We start from the raw sequence: 18,325 nt of genomic DNA, 5'->3' as shown, positions 1-18,325 counted from the left end.
CAGGTGCCAGGTAGAAAGGTAAGTCCTTTTTTGTGACTTTGCTTTTGTCTTCTTTAAAGAAGATAATTGCCATAGTAGGCTGAATGCAAGAACCATTCTAAAAAGCACAAGAAACAAAGCAGAATCAAGAAAGAAGAGGTTAAATAATATCTAGATAATTCAAAACTATTCAAAACATTACAGTTCAGTGAACATCACCCTAAAATTCTAAAGACATTCTCAGAACTACTGAAACGGTTGGAAATTATTTTGGAGAACTCCTGCAGGGCAAGAGATCCTGAAAGACTGGAATAAGGCAATTGAAGTACTGATTTCAAGAATGGAGTGGGGTGGTGGGTGAGAGGATGAGGTATTATATACCAAACCTAGTTTTTTAAAACCTCTAAATACTTGGTAAACTAGTAAAGCAGTCCATTTCATAAGCACTTCCTGGAAAATCAGATGATAAATAGTAGTCAACATGGGTGTAACAAAACACAATTATGCCAAATTAAATTAATGTATTTCTTTATTAGGGCAACAAGCAAAGGGCACAGTTGTGCGTTATTGCCATAGCCCTACATTGGGGGTGGTGCAAAGCTGCACTGTCCCAGGGGAGCAACAGGAGGTAGCCTAGAGCTCCTAGCTGTGCAGAGACAGCATGACCACTGATAATCACTAGATGGGGTGCAACTGAATACCCCTCACGTGATCAGACAGCTCCACTGGCTGGTGAGTAGGATGTGAAGGCATAGTCCTCTGTCCTTCCACACCCCATTGGGGTACCAGGCACCTGCAGGGCATTAGAGACTGCAATCATGCCTAGCCGTTGTATAAGGCTGCACAAGACGCCAGGAGATCATTTGCCATTACTACATACCCATCTGTGTAAGGCAGAATTGGAGATTCTCTATAATTTAGGAAGTCATTGACACATCAGAGGTCACCATCTAACTGTGAGGACTAAATTTAAAAGTGTACACACCTCGCTGGCACAAAACCTCCATTGTGCATAGGCACCCTAAGATTTGCAGATACACATAGATGAGTAAATAAGAGTTTATGTGCATCAGAATTTGCGCACAGGCAAGTCAGGTCCCTTAGGATTTGCCCACCATATTTCCCTTTTTTTAGAGAAGGAAGAGTTAATGCTTTACTTGTGTACGACTATGTGATTACTGTGACTCAGTGCTGATCTTTTAATGGCAACCACTTTGCTTCCAGAACATCTCATGGTGAAAGTAGGAAATGTATATTATATGCAAGTATAAGAAGATGAATACACAAGTGGCTAAAATAAAATCCAGTGAAGAGTTCAAGGTTCACTGTCAAGTTAGGGTGGGCAAGTTGTTCTTCAGTAGCACCCAAATGAAGTCCATTCTCGTGGGTCCAGTATTGAATATTGTATAGTCTCTTATTAATGCTTAGGAGGGTGGAATGGAGAGCATGCTAATCAAGGCTCTGGTCTAGCATATCGCACTCAATTCTGGTCACCTCATTACCAGAAAAATTTGCCAAAAATGAGCGGAGGCATGTTGTGAAAGCTCTGATGCAAATGGCAGCTTGATCCCTGCTAAAGGAATAGAGAGTCTGGCACACTCTCTAAGGAAGGTGCCAATCAAATGAAAAGGTTATTGGGTCCCAGTAACTGGGGGAAAAGTCAGAAAAAAAGAAAAGTAATGATTTGTAAAAGGCTGTGTGTTCCCAGCCATGCTGGCTCATGAGGGGGCCCTCCACTCCCTTCTGGGCTGCTATAGCACTTTCAAGGATCAAGGTAGGAAATATGTTAAACTCTAGCAGTTCTACAAGTGATCTTAAGGAAGATAAGTAAAGCAAAGAGCTACAGAAAACTACAGAACCATCAGTCACTAGTCTGAAAATACCACCAGGGCCAGTATACGTGGGATAAAAATTCTTTAATGATGATTGCTCATGACAGTTAGGCCACCAGCATCCACAAAAGAAAGGTGGTCATTTTTCTTTAAATACACTCCTCAATGACTTCTTACTTCGGAAGAAATAAGATAGATTTTACTTGGAAACTACAGAAGTAAAGTGGAAAATTCATCGATTTTTGGAAAGGCGTAATTTCCAGTTTCAGTGGTATACTAAGTTGCCATACTTTATTGAGCAGACAATGGATACAGTTTACTCTTTTTTATAAAATAATATTTACTACTGCAGAAAATAATAAATAAAAGGTTAAAAGTAAAATATTGATAAACTAAAGGGAGTTTTGTCAAGAGTAACAGAAAATGCCCAGGTCACATGAGGGATTGACGTACAAGAAAAAATTAAGACAGATCAATACATATAAATGGAGGTTATTTAACTGTAACTGGAAGTTCTTCAAGATGTGTGGTCCCTATGTGTATGTTGCACATGAGTGCACACGTGTGCCATGTGGCCAAGTCAGGAAATTCTAAGAAGCAGTGTCCCACATATGTGCAAGTAGTTCTCCTCGTCTTCCAGACCACGGGCAAAAGAGGCAGTGTGAGCTGACACCCCTTTAGTTCTTACTGCAAATCCAGTACAATCTGAAGCAGAGAGGATGAAAGGCAGGCAGTGGAATAAAGATAGGGACCACACATCTTGAAGAACTTCCAGTTACTGGTAAGTAACCTCCATTTCTGCTTTGAGTGATGGTCCCTAAGTATATTCCACATGTGGGTGACTGACAAGTAGTATTCAGATTGGAAAAGGGGTGTGAGGACTCGTGCAGAAAAGATGCTTGAAGTACCTCAGTTCCCGCTGCTGCATCTGCAGTGGAAGCCTGAACTAGTGGGTAATGTTTTGTGAATGGAACTCCAGGGAGTCACTCTGCATGGGTCCAGTATCAGTACTTCCTGCCGGGATGCCGTAGCTGCAGCTTGTGCTCTCATGGAGTGTGCCTTAGGCTGTCAGGTGGAGGGACATGCGCTAATTGGTAGCTGTGACATTCCCTTCTGCAATCTGGACTGGAGCATTGCTGTGTCACCCCAAACCCTCGCTCCTGGAGCCCATTTTACCCTGCCTCGCTGTGTGAATCCCCACTCCTGGGTCAGCCTATGCACAGCCTATATGAGTAAGTGCTTCAGGCCAGCCACTCTTGGGATCATGCACTGGTATGACCCCAGCCAACATCACCAATCCCAGATGCAGCCCTAGGAACTGCCATCTTACAATATTCAGTGTTGTCCACTGCACACTGTAAGCTCATTGGTTCATGAATTTATCAAAGAAATTAATATGCACCTGCTTTGTCACTTCAAATGGAATCTTAACACACCTTAAATGGAGTCTTAACACACAGGCACTGCTTTACAGAAAACAAACAAATACATTTATTAAATACAGAAATATTTGAAGTGATTATAAGTCAGAGGAAAGCAAGTCAGATTTGATCAAAAGTAAATAAAAGGCAAATCACATTCTAAACTAAGCTTAACACTTTCAGCGACCTTATAGTCTTAGATGATTCTCACCACAGGCTGGCTGGTCTGCCTCCAGCCAGGTCCTCCCCCTGTGATCAGTGTTCCAGTTACTTCGTGGTGTTTGCAGATGGAGGTGGTAGAGAGAGCGAGATTGCAAAAATGTCTCTTCTTTTTAAAATGTTCCTTTGTTTAAAATGTTCCTCTGGGGCATCGCCCCCTCTTTCAGGGTCAGGTGACAAACTGTGTCTAAGCCTGGTTCCCTCCATGCCCTGAATCACTGTAGTTCTTTGTGGATTCGTTTGTTGATGTCTGGGACAGCCCTTTGTTCCTGGAATGCTGAGCTGGGATGTGTTATACAAGTCGTAATGAGGTGCGAACTGCCGTTCAGCTCTGCAGAGTTTTGCCTTGATCTGTCTCAAGCCATGAGACATGTAGTTGGGACTATTACATAGTGAAACTCCATAACCATACACATGACTTTGCAACAAACATATTACTACAACAATAACGTTCAGTACATCATAAGCATTCAAAAAATATCTTGCGTGACATATTTTGCATTAAACAATGCACAATTACACTATAAGGGTGAACATGAATAATATACAATCATACCATAAGGGTGTACTTAGGAGTGCAACGTGTCACAGTAGCATGCGATGATGTACCCACAAATCCATTTTGAGGTTCTCTGAGAGGATATAGCTTGACCTCGTGACCTTTCCGCTAGGGCAAGAAATAGCCTTAGAGATTTTCTGATAGGCGTGGTCCTCTGCAGTTAGACGCTAAGGTGCATCTGAGGTCGAGGGAATGAAGTCTCCTCCCCTCAGCAGAGGCATGGGGTTTCGGGAAGAAAACAGGTAAGTGGATACGTGGGATTCAGAAATAACCTTGGGGAGGAATTTAGGATGTAGGCAAAGGAAAACCTTTTCCTTGTGAAAAACAGTATATGGGGGGGTCTGCCAAGAGGGCTCCCATCTCGCTCACCCTTTGGGTTGAGGTAATAGCAACTAGAAATATGACTTTCATGCACAGATCAGACATGAAGCATGTTGTCAAGGGTTCAAATGGCTGCCTGGTGAGTGCTGATAGGACGAGATTGAAGTCCCACAAAGGTGTAGGTTTGACAACTGGCAGAAAGGTCCTGAGTAGGTCTTTCATAAACGTCACTGTCATAAGGCTAATAAAGATGTAGCCTCTGTTTACTGGAGGGAGGAAGGCACTGATCGCTGCACTGTGGACCCACAGTGAAGCTAACGGAAAAATTTGAGTTCTTTAAAAATAGGAAATAATTTAAAATGACAGGAATATTTGCAGAAGTTGGAGGAGGCTGTTTATGCTGAGCGTAGGTAGAGAAGCATCTCCATTTAGCTGGGTAGCAGGTTCGAGTTGAGTCTTTTGAGTAAGAATAGCTTGGACAGGTGCCGAGCCTAGTTCTGATGCCCATCCAAACACCAGGCTACGAGGTGGAGAGGGTCTGGATTGGAGTGTCTGACTCTGCCATCTTCCTGATTAAGGAGATCTGGGAAGGGGCAGATCCTGATAGGAGGAGGGACTGACATTCTTAGTAGCTCTGGGAACCAAAACTGTCTGGGTCAGTTGGGCATGAAGAGAATGACTCTGGCTCCATCCTGACAGATGTTTCTCAAGACCTGTGGTAATGGGGGAATAGGAGGAAAGGCATATCTGAGATTGTTTGTCTATGATAACAGGAAGCTGTGATCCATGGATCCTCTGGAGAAGTACAAGGAAAGCTTCCTGTTCATTTGGGACATGCAAAGATCTCACTGAGGTGTTCCCCACTGAGTGAATATCTAGCTAAGGACAGAGCTATGTATCTCCCATTCATGGTTTGCAGAGAAGTGTCTGCTCAGGCTATCTGCTAAGGAGTTTTGGGCACTTGGAAGGTATGTGGCTGGGATAGTGATGTGGTTTGTAATGCACCAGTTCCAAAGCCTGACTGCTTCTATCATTGTCCATCATTACTTGGACATGAAGAGAATGAATGAATGGGAGAGAAGGCCTGTTTGCCAGGCGGATTGCCCTCAGTTCCAGTAGATGGATGTGCAGTCTGGCCTCTCAGGGGTCCAGATACCTTGCACAGCGTGGCTGTTCAGGTGAGCACCCCACCTATAAGGGGGTATCTGTTACGATGATGGCGCTGAGGATGGGAGTGACAAAGGAGACATCAACTTTCACTCAATCTGGGTTTGGCCTCTTGGTAAGAAAGGTGATTGACCCTGGTAGGAACTCTCTCTCTCTGATGTTAATGTCATCTTTGTCTGGTGAGTAGACCGACCAGAGCAGGCCTGTGGGCAGCGTAGGTGAAGACTAGCAAATAGTGCATGAGGCTGTGAGGCCTGGAAGAGAAAGGCACATCCTGACCATAGTCCTTGGTCTGCTAGTAATCAGGCTATCAGATTGCTCATTAACTGAAATCTTTCTATGGGGAGGAAAGCTCTTGTTGCAATGGAGTCCAGTGTCGCTCTGATAAACTTTATTGTCTGTGTGCATGTTAAAATGGACTTTTCTTTATTTATGCAGACACCATGGTCTGCTAGAAGATATAGCAGGAACAAAGTTGTTAACCTGACATCTTTGCTGGAACACTATATTAGGAACCAATCAAGATATGGGAAAATTGTGTAACCCTGATGTCTCATTTGGGCTGCCACCACAGAGAAGATCTTTGTGAATTCTCTGAATGCTGTTGCTAGTCCAAAGAGAAGGACTCACAATTGGAAATATTCCTGACCCACCAGAAACCAAACAAACTTTCTCTGGGATGCATTAATATCTACATGGAAATAGAGGTCCATGTCACAAGCCATGAACCACATCCCTTTGTGTAGGGAGGGGATTACTGATGATGGTGTAACCATCCTGAATTTTGACTTTTGAATAAAGATGCTCAGTTGTCAAAAGCTAAGAAATAAATGGAATAGAACGTTCTTCCTTGATACTGAGGTGGCACTCATTCTATTGTCCCTTGTAAGAGGAGGGAGTCCGCCTCCTGTTGGAGAATCACCTCATGAAAGTGGTCCCTGAAGGGGGGACCAGAAAGTGAGTTTGTGAGGAGGGAGGGAGGGGAGGGAAACTATACAGAGTATGATTGATGGATAATTTCTAAAACCCAACTGTCTCTTATGATAGAGTCCCAGTTTTGGGTGCAAACTGAGAGGCAGCCCCCAAAGATAAGGGAGGTCATTGTCAATGGAGCCCCTGGAGCACCAATAGTGGTGGGCGGACCTCGACAAAGGCGTCAAAAGTAGACCTTAGTGGGTAGCTGGGAAAGAGTAGAGGCCATGGTACTAGATAGGGGCTGAAAAATCAAGGCCTCTGAATCCTCTGTTGTTTACATGGGAATTTGGTTGGATGCTGATGGCAAAATGTCTATGGAGGGGGTGGCCTTGGCTTATACACCTACCTCTGGTGTTTTTTCCTCTGGGCCAGGGTATAAATTCCCAAGAAACATAGGAGTTGACCTATAGTCTTTCAACAAGTGTAGGGACTCGTCTGACTTCTTGTTGAAGAAATTCAACACTTTGAAAGGCAGGCCCTGTAGGGAGTTTTGGACCTTCCTGGGGAGACCCAAGTAATGAAGCCAAGACTCACGCCTCATCGCTATGCCAGTAGTCAAGCTTCTGGAGGCAGTGTTCACTGCAATTTGAAGGGAAGTCTTTGCCACGAACTTGCCCTCTTCTATGACGTACTGAAGTTGGGCTCCATTCTCAGGAGGAACTTGTCCTTAAAGTTGGCCAGCCTGGAGTAATTGTTAAAATCATATTTGCTAACAAGACCCAATAGTTAGCAATATGGAATTGTAGGCTCATAGAAGAGAAGGCCATTTGTCCCCAAAGATCCAACCTCTTTGAGCCTTTGTCAGCTGAGATGGTCTTGAGATGCTGCAATCTTGCTCTTTCCAGGACTGTATAAGCAGGGAATTGGGTGCTGGGTGGGAGAACAGAAATTCAGCCCCTTAGGCAGGGACAAAATAGCATCTCTCAGCCCTCTTAGGTGTGCGGACGTGAGAGTCTGGGTTGTGCCAGACCATTCTTGCTGGCTCCATCATGGCCTCATTAACCACAACACCACCTTGCTTGGACCTGTAGGCTGCAGAATATCCAGGAGTAGGAGTTGGGAGTCCGGCACCTTCTCCAGTGATATTTGGAGGTCATTGGCAATGGAGCGCTTGGTACTGCTAATTGTTGTCCAGAGGAGATGGAGAGGATGGAGTGATGGCTTCTTCCAGAGATGAGGATGAGATGACCGTTGGTACCTGCAGATCCAGGTCTACATCCTCCTCATACGCCAACAAATCTGGTGGGTGCTGGGTATGAGAGGTGTGCAGATTCACGGGAAGATCCAGGGCATCTGCCAAAGGGATTCCAAGGGCCCCAATAAGGTCAAAAGGAGGGATTGAGTGGGTGAGGGGGAACCCGTGGCATCAGGTATCAGCTGTAATAGAAAGTGAGAGACTGAGACGTGAGGCCTGGTATTATAGGCCAGGTATGAGGCCTGAAGCCCAAGCTAAAGTAGTCGGGCCCTGTTGTTATAAAGCAAAGCTAACAGAAGTCAGGCTTTGAACCTGCTGGCAAGTTCAAAGAATCTGGCAAGAACAGAGCTATTACAAAGTTATTACAGAGTTATTGCAAAAACACACATTCTTAAAGAAGCGTTAGGCACAAGATACTCATGCAAGTACATTCCAGAAAGGTGATGCCAGAAAGGCCCGATACTAGGTATGGTACAAATACACTCCCCAAAGATAACAAGAACATGCTGACTCCTCCTTTTAGATAAGGTCAGGATGACAGTATGATGGATAGAGATGTTTTGATCAAACCAACATGTACAAGGGTGGTAACTAGCCACATCAGAGGGGCAACACCAAACTTGTTTGTATCAGTGTATAAAAGAGGGACTCAAAGGGAGTGTCTTTGTCCAGTCTTTGGCCATGGTGTCTGACTCATCTGAGTCTAAGAATTCCTCTGTCTCCATTGCTAGGGCCAATGGTACTGACAGGTGGATGCTCCTGCCCCAAGGGTTGGAGAGGGGATGGTTCTTATGTTACTGAAGCAGTTTCATCCTCCAGTGTGGCAATGTCCCTCGGGAGGACCAGGCAGGAGAGCAGAGGAAGGGAGGAAGGTAAGGGAGGAAAATACCCTCCGACATAGTGTAGGACCTGGTGTTCGGGGTATTCCGATGGTCAGGACTGACGGTTCTGATGTGTCCTGGCAAGTTGTTTCTGGGTGGTCCTTTGAAGTGGGGCGGTACTGAGAAAGAATCAGGTCCAGCACTTCTGGACAGAACCGGCAGATGTTTGTTCTTGGTGCCACCAACGGTACTGACAGATCCTTTTTTTAATTTTGCACACTTTCCCCTTCAGCCTGGGGGTCTTTAGCGGTCCTGGACCTTTAAGATCCATGTGTAAAGGCTCACCCAGTCTGGAGAGGCTCAAGGAGGGATCCCTTCTTTTATGCGCAGATCTGGACGGGGCTCTGTCTCTAAGTGTATAAAAGTGTCCCCTACTCTAATAGAAACCCAGGAAGAAGATTCCTTGGCTTAGCAGCTACAGGCTCTGCTTCTAAGCTTGTGTTCAGAGGGGTGCTGTTCATCTGCTGGTGTGAATGCATGGGAGTACTCTCTGGCCAAGATCAGAGTGAGGACTCCCAGCCTTCTTCATAAGGTGTTTCCTTAATCAAAGCTCATGAGCTTCGTGTGTTCATGGTAGAAGCAAGCGACAAATAGTGCACTTTGCATTGATAGTCACTCACAGAGATGGAGCAAGGGCAGAAAACACAATTCATGAATCCCAGGACTTTGGGCATAGTCTAGGCCAGTGTTTCTCAATTAAATTTGGCCACGGAACCCTTTTGAACTCCATAAATAATTGTGGAACCCCCAAAACTCTTAACAGTCTTCAAATGTCGAAATAAGCAAAGGTCAGCATTTCTCACTTAAATTACACTTACACTGGATACCCTCCGCCAGAAAATCTGGGACATCTTCCCTTTTTCGGCGGCGCGGAGAACAGCTGCTCTCGGCGGCGCGGAGAACAGCTGATCGGCGGCGCCGAGAACAGCTGCTCGCAGAACCCTAACAGTGTTCCCACGGAACACCAATTGAGAAACACTGGTCTAGACCATGGGGAGGGAGTCCCCGATCCAAGGAAGAACTAGCTACACTAAATAACTGTACTAATATAAAAACTATAAAAACTATTTACAACTTTATTTGCAGACTATTAAGGATAAAAGCAGGAGAAACGTGTAGACACAGGGATTCCAACTCAGGCCATGCAACGGTAAAACAGAACTTGAAAGGTGTTGGCCCCCACTACCTTTTATGCTCTCCATCCGGAGCACCAGGAGAACTATGGTACATGTGCAGGCCAATGGACACTGCTGGGTAGACTTTCCAGACTCGAGCACATGGTGTGTGCATGCACCCACATGTGGAATACACATAGCACTTGAAGAACTTGGTTTAAGTGTTGATTAAAAATGGAGGTAAAAACTATTTACAAGTATTTGAAGGATACAAACTCCAAGGAAGGAGAAGAATTATTTAGGGCTGAAGTTGTCAAGCTTTTGTATTGTGGACATCTTAACAGATTGTATGCAGTGTAGGTGTAGCCATGTCGGTCCCAGGATATTAGAGAGACAAGGTGGGTGAGGTCATATCTTTTATTGGACTAAAAAGAGAGAAGCTTGTGAGCCATACAGAGCTCTTCTCCAGGTCTGTGTGGCTTGAAAGCTTGCCATCTCTCACCAACAGAAGTTGGTTCAATAAAGATACCTTACCCACCTTGTCATCTGAACAGATTGTCTCATGAACACCTCCCCCACCCCCATTTATGATCATACAACATCCTTGTGGCAAACTACAGCACTGCTTACACAGAAAAATAAAGTATTGTACTTTTTAATGGGATTTAGCCACTGAAAATGAGAAGCTAGCACCACGTGACCAGCCAGCTCCCATCAATCCACCAACACTGGGGACCACTGGTAGTTCATGGACCATTGCTTGGGAATTATCAAGTTAGGATGATACAAGGAGAGGCATGGAGAGGGAGGTAAAAACTAGGGATAATGGGATAGAATAAAGAAAGGGGATATTTAGATCATAGGCTACACATCACAAACCCCATGTACCCATCTAACCACAGCCGCCCCAGCACTCAGATATCCCCAGCTTCTCACTTAGATGCCACCATCCACTCAGCTATCTCCCTAGACACCCTCCAGCATCCATTCATCTACCAAGCACCTAGACCCAGCTACCAAGTTTTGTGCAGCTCCATGTCCTCCCCCCACTGCTGCTTGGGGCAAGGTGGGTTGCTGGGAAGTTTGTGCAAATTAGCTAATTAAATAATTTTTGTAAAATGTGACAGAGTGACAAAAGGCTTGGCAGCTATATTGCATCGGACTGCAGAAGAGGGCTGGTCCTCCAGGTGGAGCAATATACTCCTTCCTCATGTGTGGACTGATAAGCCTCTGGAGAGACTGTGCCTGCCCAAACCCCACCTCCTTTCCTTCATGTCCTACTGGAGTGGGCAGCTCTGCACTGCTGCCTACACATGGATGTAGCTTCAATGCCAAAGTCTAGCCCATAGCACATCACCATGAACCAATTTTTTCAATATTCTATGTATAAAATGCATTTTGTTTAAGCTTTACAGAGTACTTGAGAGTGACTTTCAGATGCATATAGGATATCTGATGCTTATTCATTCACTGACTTACCGGCAGGAAGCCTTCTGAGTGGAATAAATGAATTCGCATTTTCCATGTATACAGTAACCATTGAAGTTTTCTGAACAAGGTAAGTGGTTTCCAATATAAATCTCTTCTCTTTGATCACTGGCATCTTGAAAACATACACAAACAGATGTACTAAATATACAAAACAAACATAAATATAGAATCCTTCCAAAAACTTCTGTGGTGATAGGAATAAGAATTAATAAGGCAGTGGCTTAGAGCTCAAGATTCACAGAAGCCTGTGGAATTTAGCAGCACAGTCAACATTGAAAAATTACCCCTTACTGATAAATAAATCTGCTACTATTGTAGCCTTTCTAAAATGGAGAAAATCTTCCTGACAAAGACTCAACATATTGCAACGGAGATGAGCTGAAGTTCTGTCAGTGGGGTCTAGGCAAACAGCTGGTAGACAGCCACATAGAGCAACTGGCTTGGAGAAAGCTGTGTCTTCCATCCTCCCCTTCTGGCAGCAAAAAAAGAAAGCTAAAGTTTTAAAAAATGTAAAACAGCAGCTGCAGGATTAAGAGGTAAAAGAAAGCTTGACAAAGCCCTAATGTGACTTCCTCAATCACTGCAGCTGGACTGAAGAAACCAAGATAGGTGTCCTAAACAAAAACTTTCATATTAAGGAAAACTTCCAACATTGCGAAAATCTTAAAATACTCATCCATTTAAGCTTTCACTTGTGTTTCCATGATATTTTTATGCATTTGTTAATTATTATAACTACACAAGATTTGTGAATTTTCAGATCATTTTCTCTCCCTCCTTGTTCCTGTGCAGTGAAGTGGGCCTAAGGAAAGAAGTTTGTAGCTGGCTCTGAACTTCTCCGAAAGTTCAGAGATCTAAGGAAATGAGGTTTGTTTCAGGCCCATTTCTAGACATAAAGCTGAATCTGTGGCATCATGGTTATTTCCATGGCAACAGATTACAATGTCACAAACAATTAAGACTTAGTTGCAGTGAAGCAAAGGAGACGCTGGACTGTGAAGGAGAAAACTCTTGTACAAGCACAGATATCTGAAATTGTAGCAAAAGAAAGAGAGAAAATGACTGGACAAGGCAACTGGTTTTTGTATAAATGTTTTCTTTTTCTGTTATGCTCCTGGATAAATGTACCCCTTAAATCAGAGATGGAGAGAACAGGAAGCTTGCTGACTCTTTCATGCCTCAAAAAATAAATAGAAAACTTATTTGCACATTTAAAAAGAAAACAAAGTTTAACATTAATATAAGAAACATACAGGGACCGGAAAATCAAAGGAACTATATAAAAAGCATTCTCTGATCCTAGAAGAAACACAGTTACTTAAATTAGTTCAATATACAAAATAATTGACACACTGGGTAAAAATAAAAAAAGATGATAAAGAAATTGCTGTGTTATGCAAAATGTACTGCCCTACAGAATGCAAGCTCCTCATGGCCGTGTTCCAGCCTTCTTAAATGCCTGTAAATTGCTACTGCACATATACGGAGCTATATAAATAATAAAGAGTAATAATAATGCAGTTCAAGCAAACTGTACCACCTTCCAGGCTAGCTTAGCCAGTAAGTTATATCTTAATAACATTGATATTTATAGCATTTCTTATTTAAGGATTTCAAAGCTAGTTTGCATGCATTAACTAATTAGTCTGTAACATCTTCAGAGCCAGAACTGAATGTGTCTTTTTATATGTCCGTAACACAATAAGGCACTGATCCTGATTGGTAACAATGAAAGGAAGAAAATAGGACTTTTGAAAGGGAAAAAATATTGGTGGTGTGTTCAGTTCAGCTATAGAGCTTTTTAGAGAAGAACCTCTGTTAAAGCATCCGCTTTATAATTTTGGTGATTCCAATATTCACTGATGCAAACCGTGCCCGGTCTACTAAAAATAATCATAATTGAAGCAAGCTGCTAAGTACATAAACCCCAAATGAGTATCTGGAGGCATAGAGATGGACCAGGAGTGTGCATCATTGTCAAAAACAGCACAGTGAGCAATAAAGTCATGACTGCAATCCACAATCCGGAGGTGTAGAGACAAACTGAGATCGGGAGAAAAGCAAGACAGGGTTATAAGAGAAAACTAAAGGGCCAGAGTTAACAAGAGATAATTGAAAGAAGAGAGGGCCAAGAAGGAGAACATAGGGTGATAAAGAACCTGGAGGAGAGAGATGGATAAGAACAAAAGAGGGGGAGAGATCAAAAAGACAAAAGAGAGGGAAGAGGAGAAAAAGAAAGGGATTGGGCAAGATAGACAAATCCAGGAAATGAAGGTAGGGAAATGACTCAGGAGCAGAAAAGAAAGAGGCATGGGTCCAAAAGAGATTGCAGCAGATGCTAAGAATTCTTAATAAGACTTTAGAATAGGTAGAAGAGCTGTCACAAGAAAGTTTAGATCTCTGGAATAAAAAGAGAGAGACCTATGGGCACAAAGGATGAGGTGCTGGAGCTCCTGAGAATGGAGGTGTGAAACCAGAGAGACGGCCCCAAAAGCAAAGACAGAGGAAAGTATATTCATAAATTCAAAGTTATAAGAGTCTCCCCATGTCTAGCACCAGTTCCTGGAAGCAGCTTTTTGATCCATAGGGTTAATGGTTAGTACTCCAAAGACTCCTATATTCACCCTTAATAAACTGCACTGAGGCTCTTAGGATGCAAAGGCTCCTTCTGAGCACCTCAGTCCTTCTCAAACCCACCCATCACGACCTGCCTGCTTTCCTGCAAAAAGCCCTCCTCCACCTCCGTTCTGTCTTCAGAATGATTTCTCCTCCACCTCTCTCTCCCTCCCCTCACTACCACAGCAGTTGTTGAAACAGCCCCAATCCAGAATGGCCAGAACCTCTGAGTAGCTAGCTCACTCTTTAGCAACGTCATTCTGAACTCACAGGCCTGGAATCGACCAGCCCCAGCCTTTGCTGCTGATGCATGTCATCCACTCCCTACTGCTTACTGTGCTGAGAGAGGGGCAAGGCCTGGCACCTTTGGGAAGCAGCTAATAGCAAGAGCGTGGGGTGGAGGTTCTGAAGTTGTTCCCAGAAGAGACTAGGTGGGGTCAATTAGACTCAGTGTAGACAGGACCCTTGGCCTGGCCCAACTTCTCAGTAGGCTCTCACCATCCCTCCTTTTCAGTACAGTGCATCACAGTGACCTCCCCAAAACCCTGCCAAGTGGATAGTCCTCAGGTGACGTCAATCCAGGCACAGGCCAATTTCATAAAGTTATCACCATCTCTACAAAAACATAGGGGTTTTTTTTTCAAGGAGCCTGAAAAAATCCAACTAGTCTAATGGTAGAGCTAATCTCTCTGGACTTTAGTAAGCATTTGATACAGTGCCACATAGGAAATTATTAGTTAAACTAGAGAAGATGGGATTAATACAAGAACTGTAATGTGGGTAAGGAACTGGCTAAAAGGGAGATGACAACAGGTTATGCTGAAAGGTAATTACCAGGCTAGAGTAAAGTTCCTAGTGGAAATCCTCAGGGATCTGTTTTGAGATCATTATTAAGTATTTTCATTAATGACCTTGCACAAGAAGTAGGCATATGCTAATGAAATTTGCTTATGACATAAAGCTGGGAAACATTATCAAAACAAAGGAGGAATGGAATATCATAAAAGAAGAATTGGATAACTTTGACTGGAGTAATAGAAATGGAATGAAATTTAATAGTAGAAAGTGCAAAATCATGCACTTAGACCAGATAACAAAACTTTCTGCTATGAGCTGAGGGGCTCGTCAATTGTAAGTGTCAGAGGAAGAGAAAGAGCCAGGTGAATTAGATGATCACAGTATGATTATGAAACACCATTGTGACGTGGCTGTGAAAGAGGCAAATGTGATCCTAGGAAGTATCAGGTGAGATATTTCTAGCAGAATAGAGAAGTATTAATGTCATTTGTACAATGCACTGGGGAGACCTCATCTGGAATGAGGTGTACAATTCTAGTCATCCATATTTAAGAAAGGTGAATTCAGTCTGGAACAGGCGCAGAGAAGTGCTGCTACAATGATCGGAGAATAGAGAGCCTATCCTATGAGAGGAGGCTTGAAGAGCTTGGCTTGTAGGAAAAAAGAAGGCTGAGAGGGGATATGATTGATCTCTACAGATACATCGGGGATGTAAACACCAGGGCAGGTGAAGAGCTACTGAAATTAAAGGACAACATTGGCACAAAAACAAATGAATATAAAGTGGTGATGAGTAAATTTAGGCTGGAAATTAGGAAGTTTCTAACCATCAGAGGAATGAGGTTCTGAAATAGCCTCCCAATAGGAGTAGGGGGAGGGCAAATAACCTAACTGGTTTTAAGATGAATCTTGATAAATGTATGAATGGGATTATATGATGGGGGTGCCTGTGATCGCAAGGGACAGGACTTGATGACTAAGGAAGTCTCTTCCAGTTCTGATTACCTGTGTCTTTCATTTCTTGTTAATTCTTCTGATAAATGTTCCACATGCACTTACACACACAATGCTGCACTTTCAGCACACAAGCATACCAGTAATACACATGCTCCCTAAACGATTTCAAATTTAACATCAACAAGGTCCTAACAAATAAAATAATAAAAGCAGCAGCTCAGGATCTGGCCCACCTAATTTACATGGCTAAAAATCTTTTCATCCAATAAGTGAAAAAGCAGCAAGTATAGAATCTGTCAGTTATTCAGAAGTGTTTGAGGAAGGCTGGGCACCAGGGGCTTTTTTCACTTGTACAGAAGCCACATTTCTACTGTCTTGGAGTTAGCTAAAGCACTGGCACAGCAATTGGGGGAATGCTAATCCTATAGCCTGCTAAATACAGAGGAGAGTTGTTCTGCATCTTAGGGAAACATATCAGGCAGACTTAGAACAGTCAAATCTCCTGCTCACCAGAGATGGGGTGATAGTGTGTAAGAAAGCAGGTGTTCACTTTTCTCCTGGTTGGAGATTTAGTGCTGCAAAGCTGATGAGAAAGGGCATGCATGCTATATTTTGGTATCTTGGGAGAAATGTAACATATTAGCAAAATATTAGTACATTACCTTTCACCTCTGGTCGATATTGCGTTCCATCATCTTTCTTTCCTCCTGAGCTGGTGTCATCTGTGTCTATATGATAAATAAATAAATTAATTAATTAAAAGATATCTGTTTAGAAGTGTTTGTTTCCAGGCCATTATGTAATATTACAATGTAAGACGTTGATATTTAAGGAAATAATTTAATTATAGTAATAATGTCACATTAGATATTTTTTCTGTTGTACAGTTAGGCAAACAACATCCACAGAAAAAACAACGAGAGTCCTGTAGCACCTTAAAGACTAACAAATTTCTGCGGACATAAGCTTTTGTGGGCTGCAACCCACTTCGTCAGCAGCCCACGAAAGCTTATGCCTGCAGAAAATTGTTAATCTTTAAAGTACTACAGGACTCTCGTTTTTACTATATACAGACTAACACGGCTACCCCTCTGGAACTTTTCAACATCCACAGAGATTGCACCAGCTTCCAGTTCAATTCTGGGTGCTCTTTCAGGTGTTGGTTTTGAGCTAAAAAGCCCTTCGTGGGATGGTCCAGTGTATTCTACAGACAGCCTCTCTCTTGTTCTTTAATTAGACAGTTGAATCAGTTGGGACTCTCAAGTTTACAGAATCTAGATGTAAATGATAGGGAGCTGGTGGCAGGCCATCCTCAGGGAAGGGTCCAAGGCTCCAAACCTGCAAACACTGATGCTCATGATTTATGCATGGCAGCACTCCTGTGCATAAAAAGCAAATGAATAAGTATTTTCAGGGTCAGGGCCCAAGTGTGTTGACCTGCTAGGCATGCTAGAAGGCCTAGCTATTCATTCAGGCTATTGTGAGAGGATGACTTGGGGTGTTCTAATGGGATGGAACTCTTTCAATGAGTTTCTATTGTGGCTGATTTTATATACATTTAGAGTCTTTTACACTATTGCTCAGATGTATTTTTTTTAAATACACGTGTTTTTGTTGACCAAGAGCAAAGTGACAGAGACATAATGTACATTAGCTAACTAACTAACTAACTATTTTGGGCTGCACTTAGGAAAGATCAGCTAATTCTAATACAAACATAAAAAAGAATTAAGGGGCCTTTATGTTGCAAGATACAATTATAATAAAAATTACAAAGAGAACTACCTGAGCAGTGTCCAAGGTGCCTTATGTCAATCTGTTCTTGCCTCAGACATGAAGCTTCTCGAACAAAACATGGATTATTATAGGAACTTCCATCAGAAGCACATACAGGATTAAAACTGTATCCACTGCAGTCTATATTACATACACACCTGTTAATAAACATATACAATATCAAACAAACATAGTTAAGTAAAGTTGTGTCTTGAGTAAACACTTGTTCATACACTAGCACCAACTGTATGACATGGGAGAAAAAACTGTTGTGTATGGATACCAAAGAATTTGCTGCAGTTTCAGGTTTTCAGACAGAATGCATATAGTTGTAAAGAGAAGCCACTGTGTACCCTTCAATATTTTATTGATGTTTTCATGGATTTAATATGATATAAAACTTACTGATTATTTTAATTTCTGAAAAACAATAACAAATTACAAGGAAAATGTATTAAGACAATAAAACAATTCTGTGCATTGCCTGTACCCACATGTGAGTAAAACCAAAGAAAGATTCTACATGTTTATTTTGTTTTTTGACAAAGAAAACTGAACGACCCTTGGGGGAAAAAATGAACTTGCATTTCTATTAATCAAAACTAAGTATTGTTCATTTCAAAGGCTGAACAGCAGCAATAATCTTGGTCAACTGTATTACTTCAACAAGCCATTCATTCTTGTCTTTGAAAACTCACAGTGGGTTCATTATGCAGTATTTAAAAAAGGATTATGCAATCTGGATTATTTCATAATATATCCAATTAACATATTTCTAGTTTGAGGCAGAGAACATATTTTATCATTTGTAACAAAGAAACCATAGACATGAGAGAGGGGAAAAGATGTTACACATCAAGTCCATCTCCACACAAGGGTGGGATTGTCTCTACACCAGAGATCTGTATACTCTAGGGGACACGGCCTTTAAATGAGAGAGTTTTGCTGTGGAGTCCTGCCGTGAATCAACACTCAATCCTAACATTCCATATCAGGGGGGCTGCCATGGAAAAGTTTAACAAT

At 42.5% G+C, this 18,325-nt stretch overlaps 1 protein-coding gene across 1 annotated transcript in view; it reads right to left on the bottom strand.

The window, feature by feature from the left end:
* The window catches only part of TMEFF1 (transmembrane protein with EGF like and two follistatin like domains 1), a 203,637-nt gene that overhangs the window by 4,814 nt on the left and 180,498 nt on the right, over positions 1 to 18,325 (bottom strand). Inside the window, exons 6-8 of the mRNA XM_067569816.1 lie at positions 17,312 to 17,460; positions 16,189 to 16,254; positions 11,144 to 11,267 (exon numbers count right to left, since the gene is read on the bottom strand). Coding sequence (XP_067425917.1) covers positions 11,144 to 11,267; positions 16,189 to 16,254; positions 17,312 to 17,460 — 339 coding nt within the window. The remainder of the gene's footprint in view (positions 1 to 11,143; positions 11,268 to 16,188; positions 16,255 to 17,311; positions 17,461 to 18,325) is intronic.

Source organism: Emydura macquarii, unplaced genomic scaffold (genome assembly GCF_026122565.2).
Source record: "Emydura macquarii macquarii isolate MOO-44397 ecotype Brisbane River unplaced genomic scaffold, CSIRO-AGI_Emac_v2 contig_2948, whole genome shotgun sequence".
Lineage (NCBI taxonomy): Eukaryota > Metazoa > Chordata > Testudines > Chelidae > Emydura > Emydura macquarii.
The sequence above is the reverse complement of the archived record's forward strand: the minus strand, read 5'-3'. Positions and strand labels throughout refer to the sequence as shown.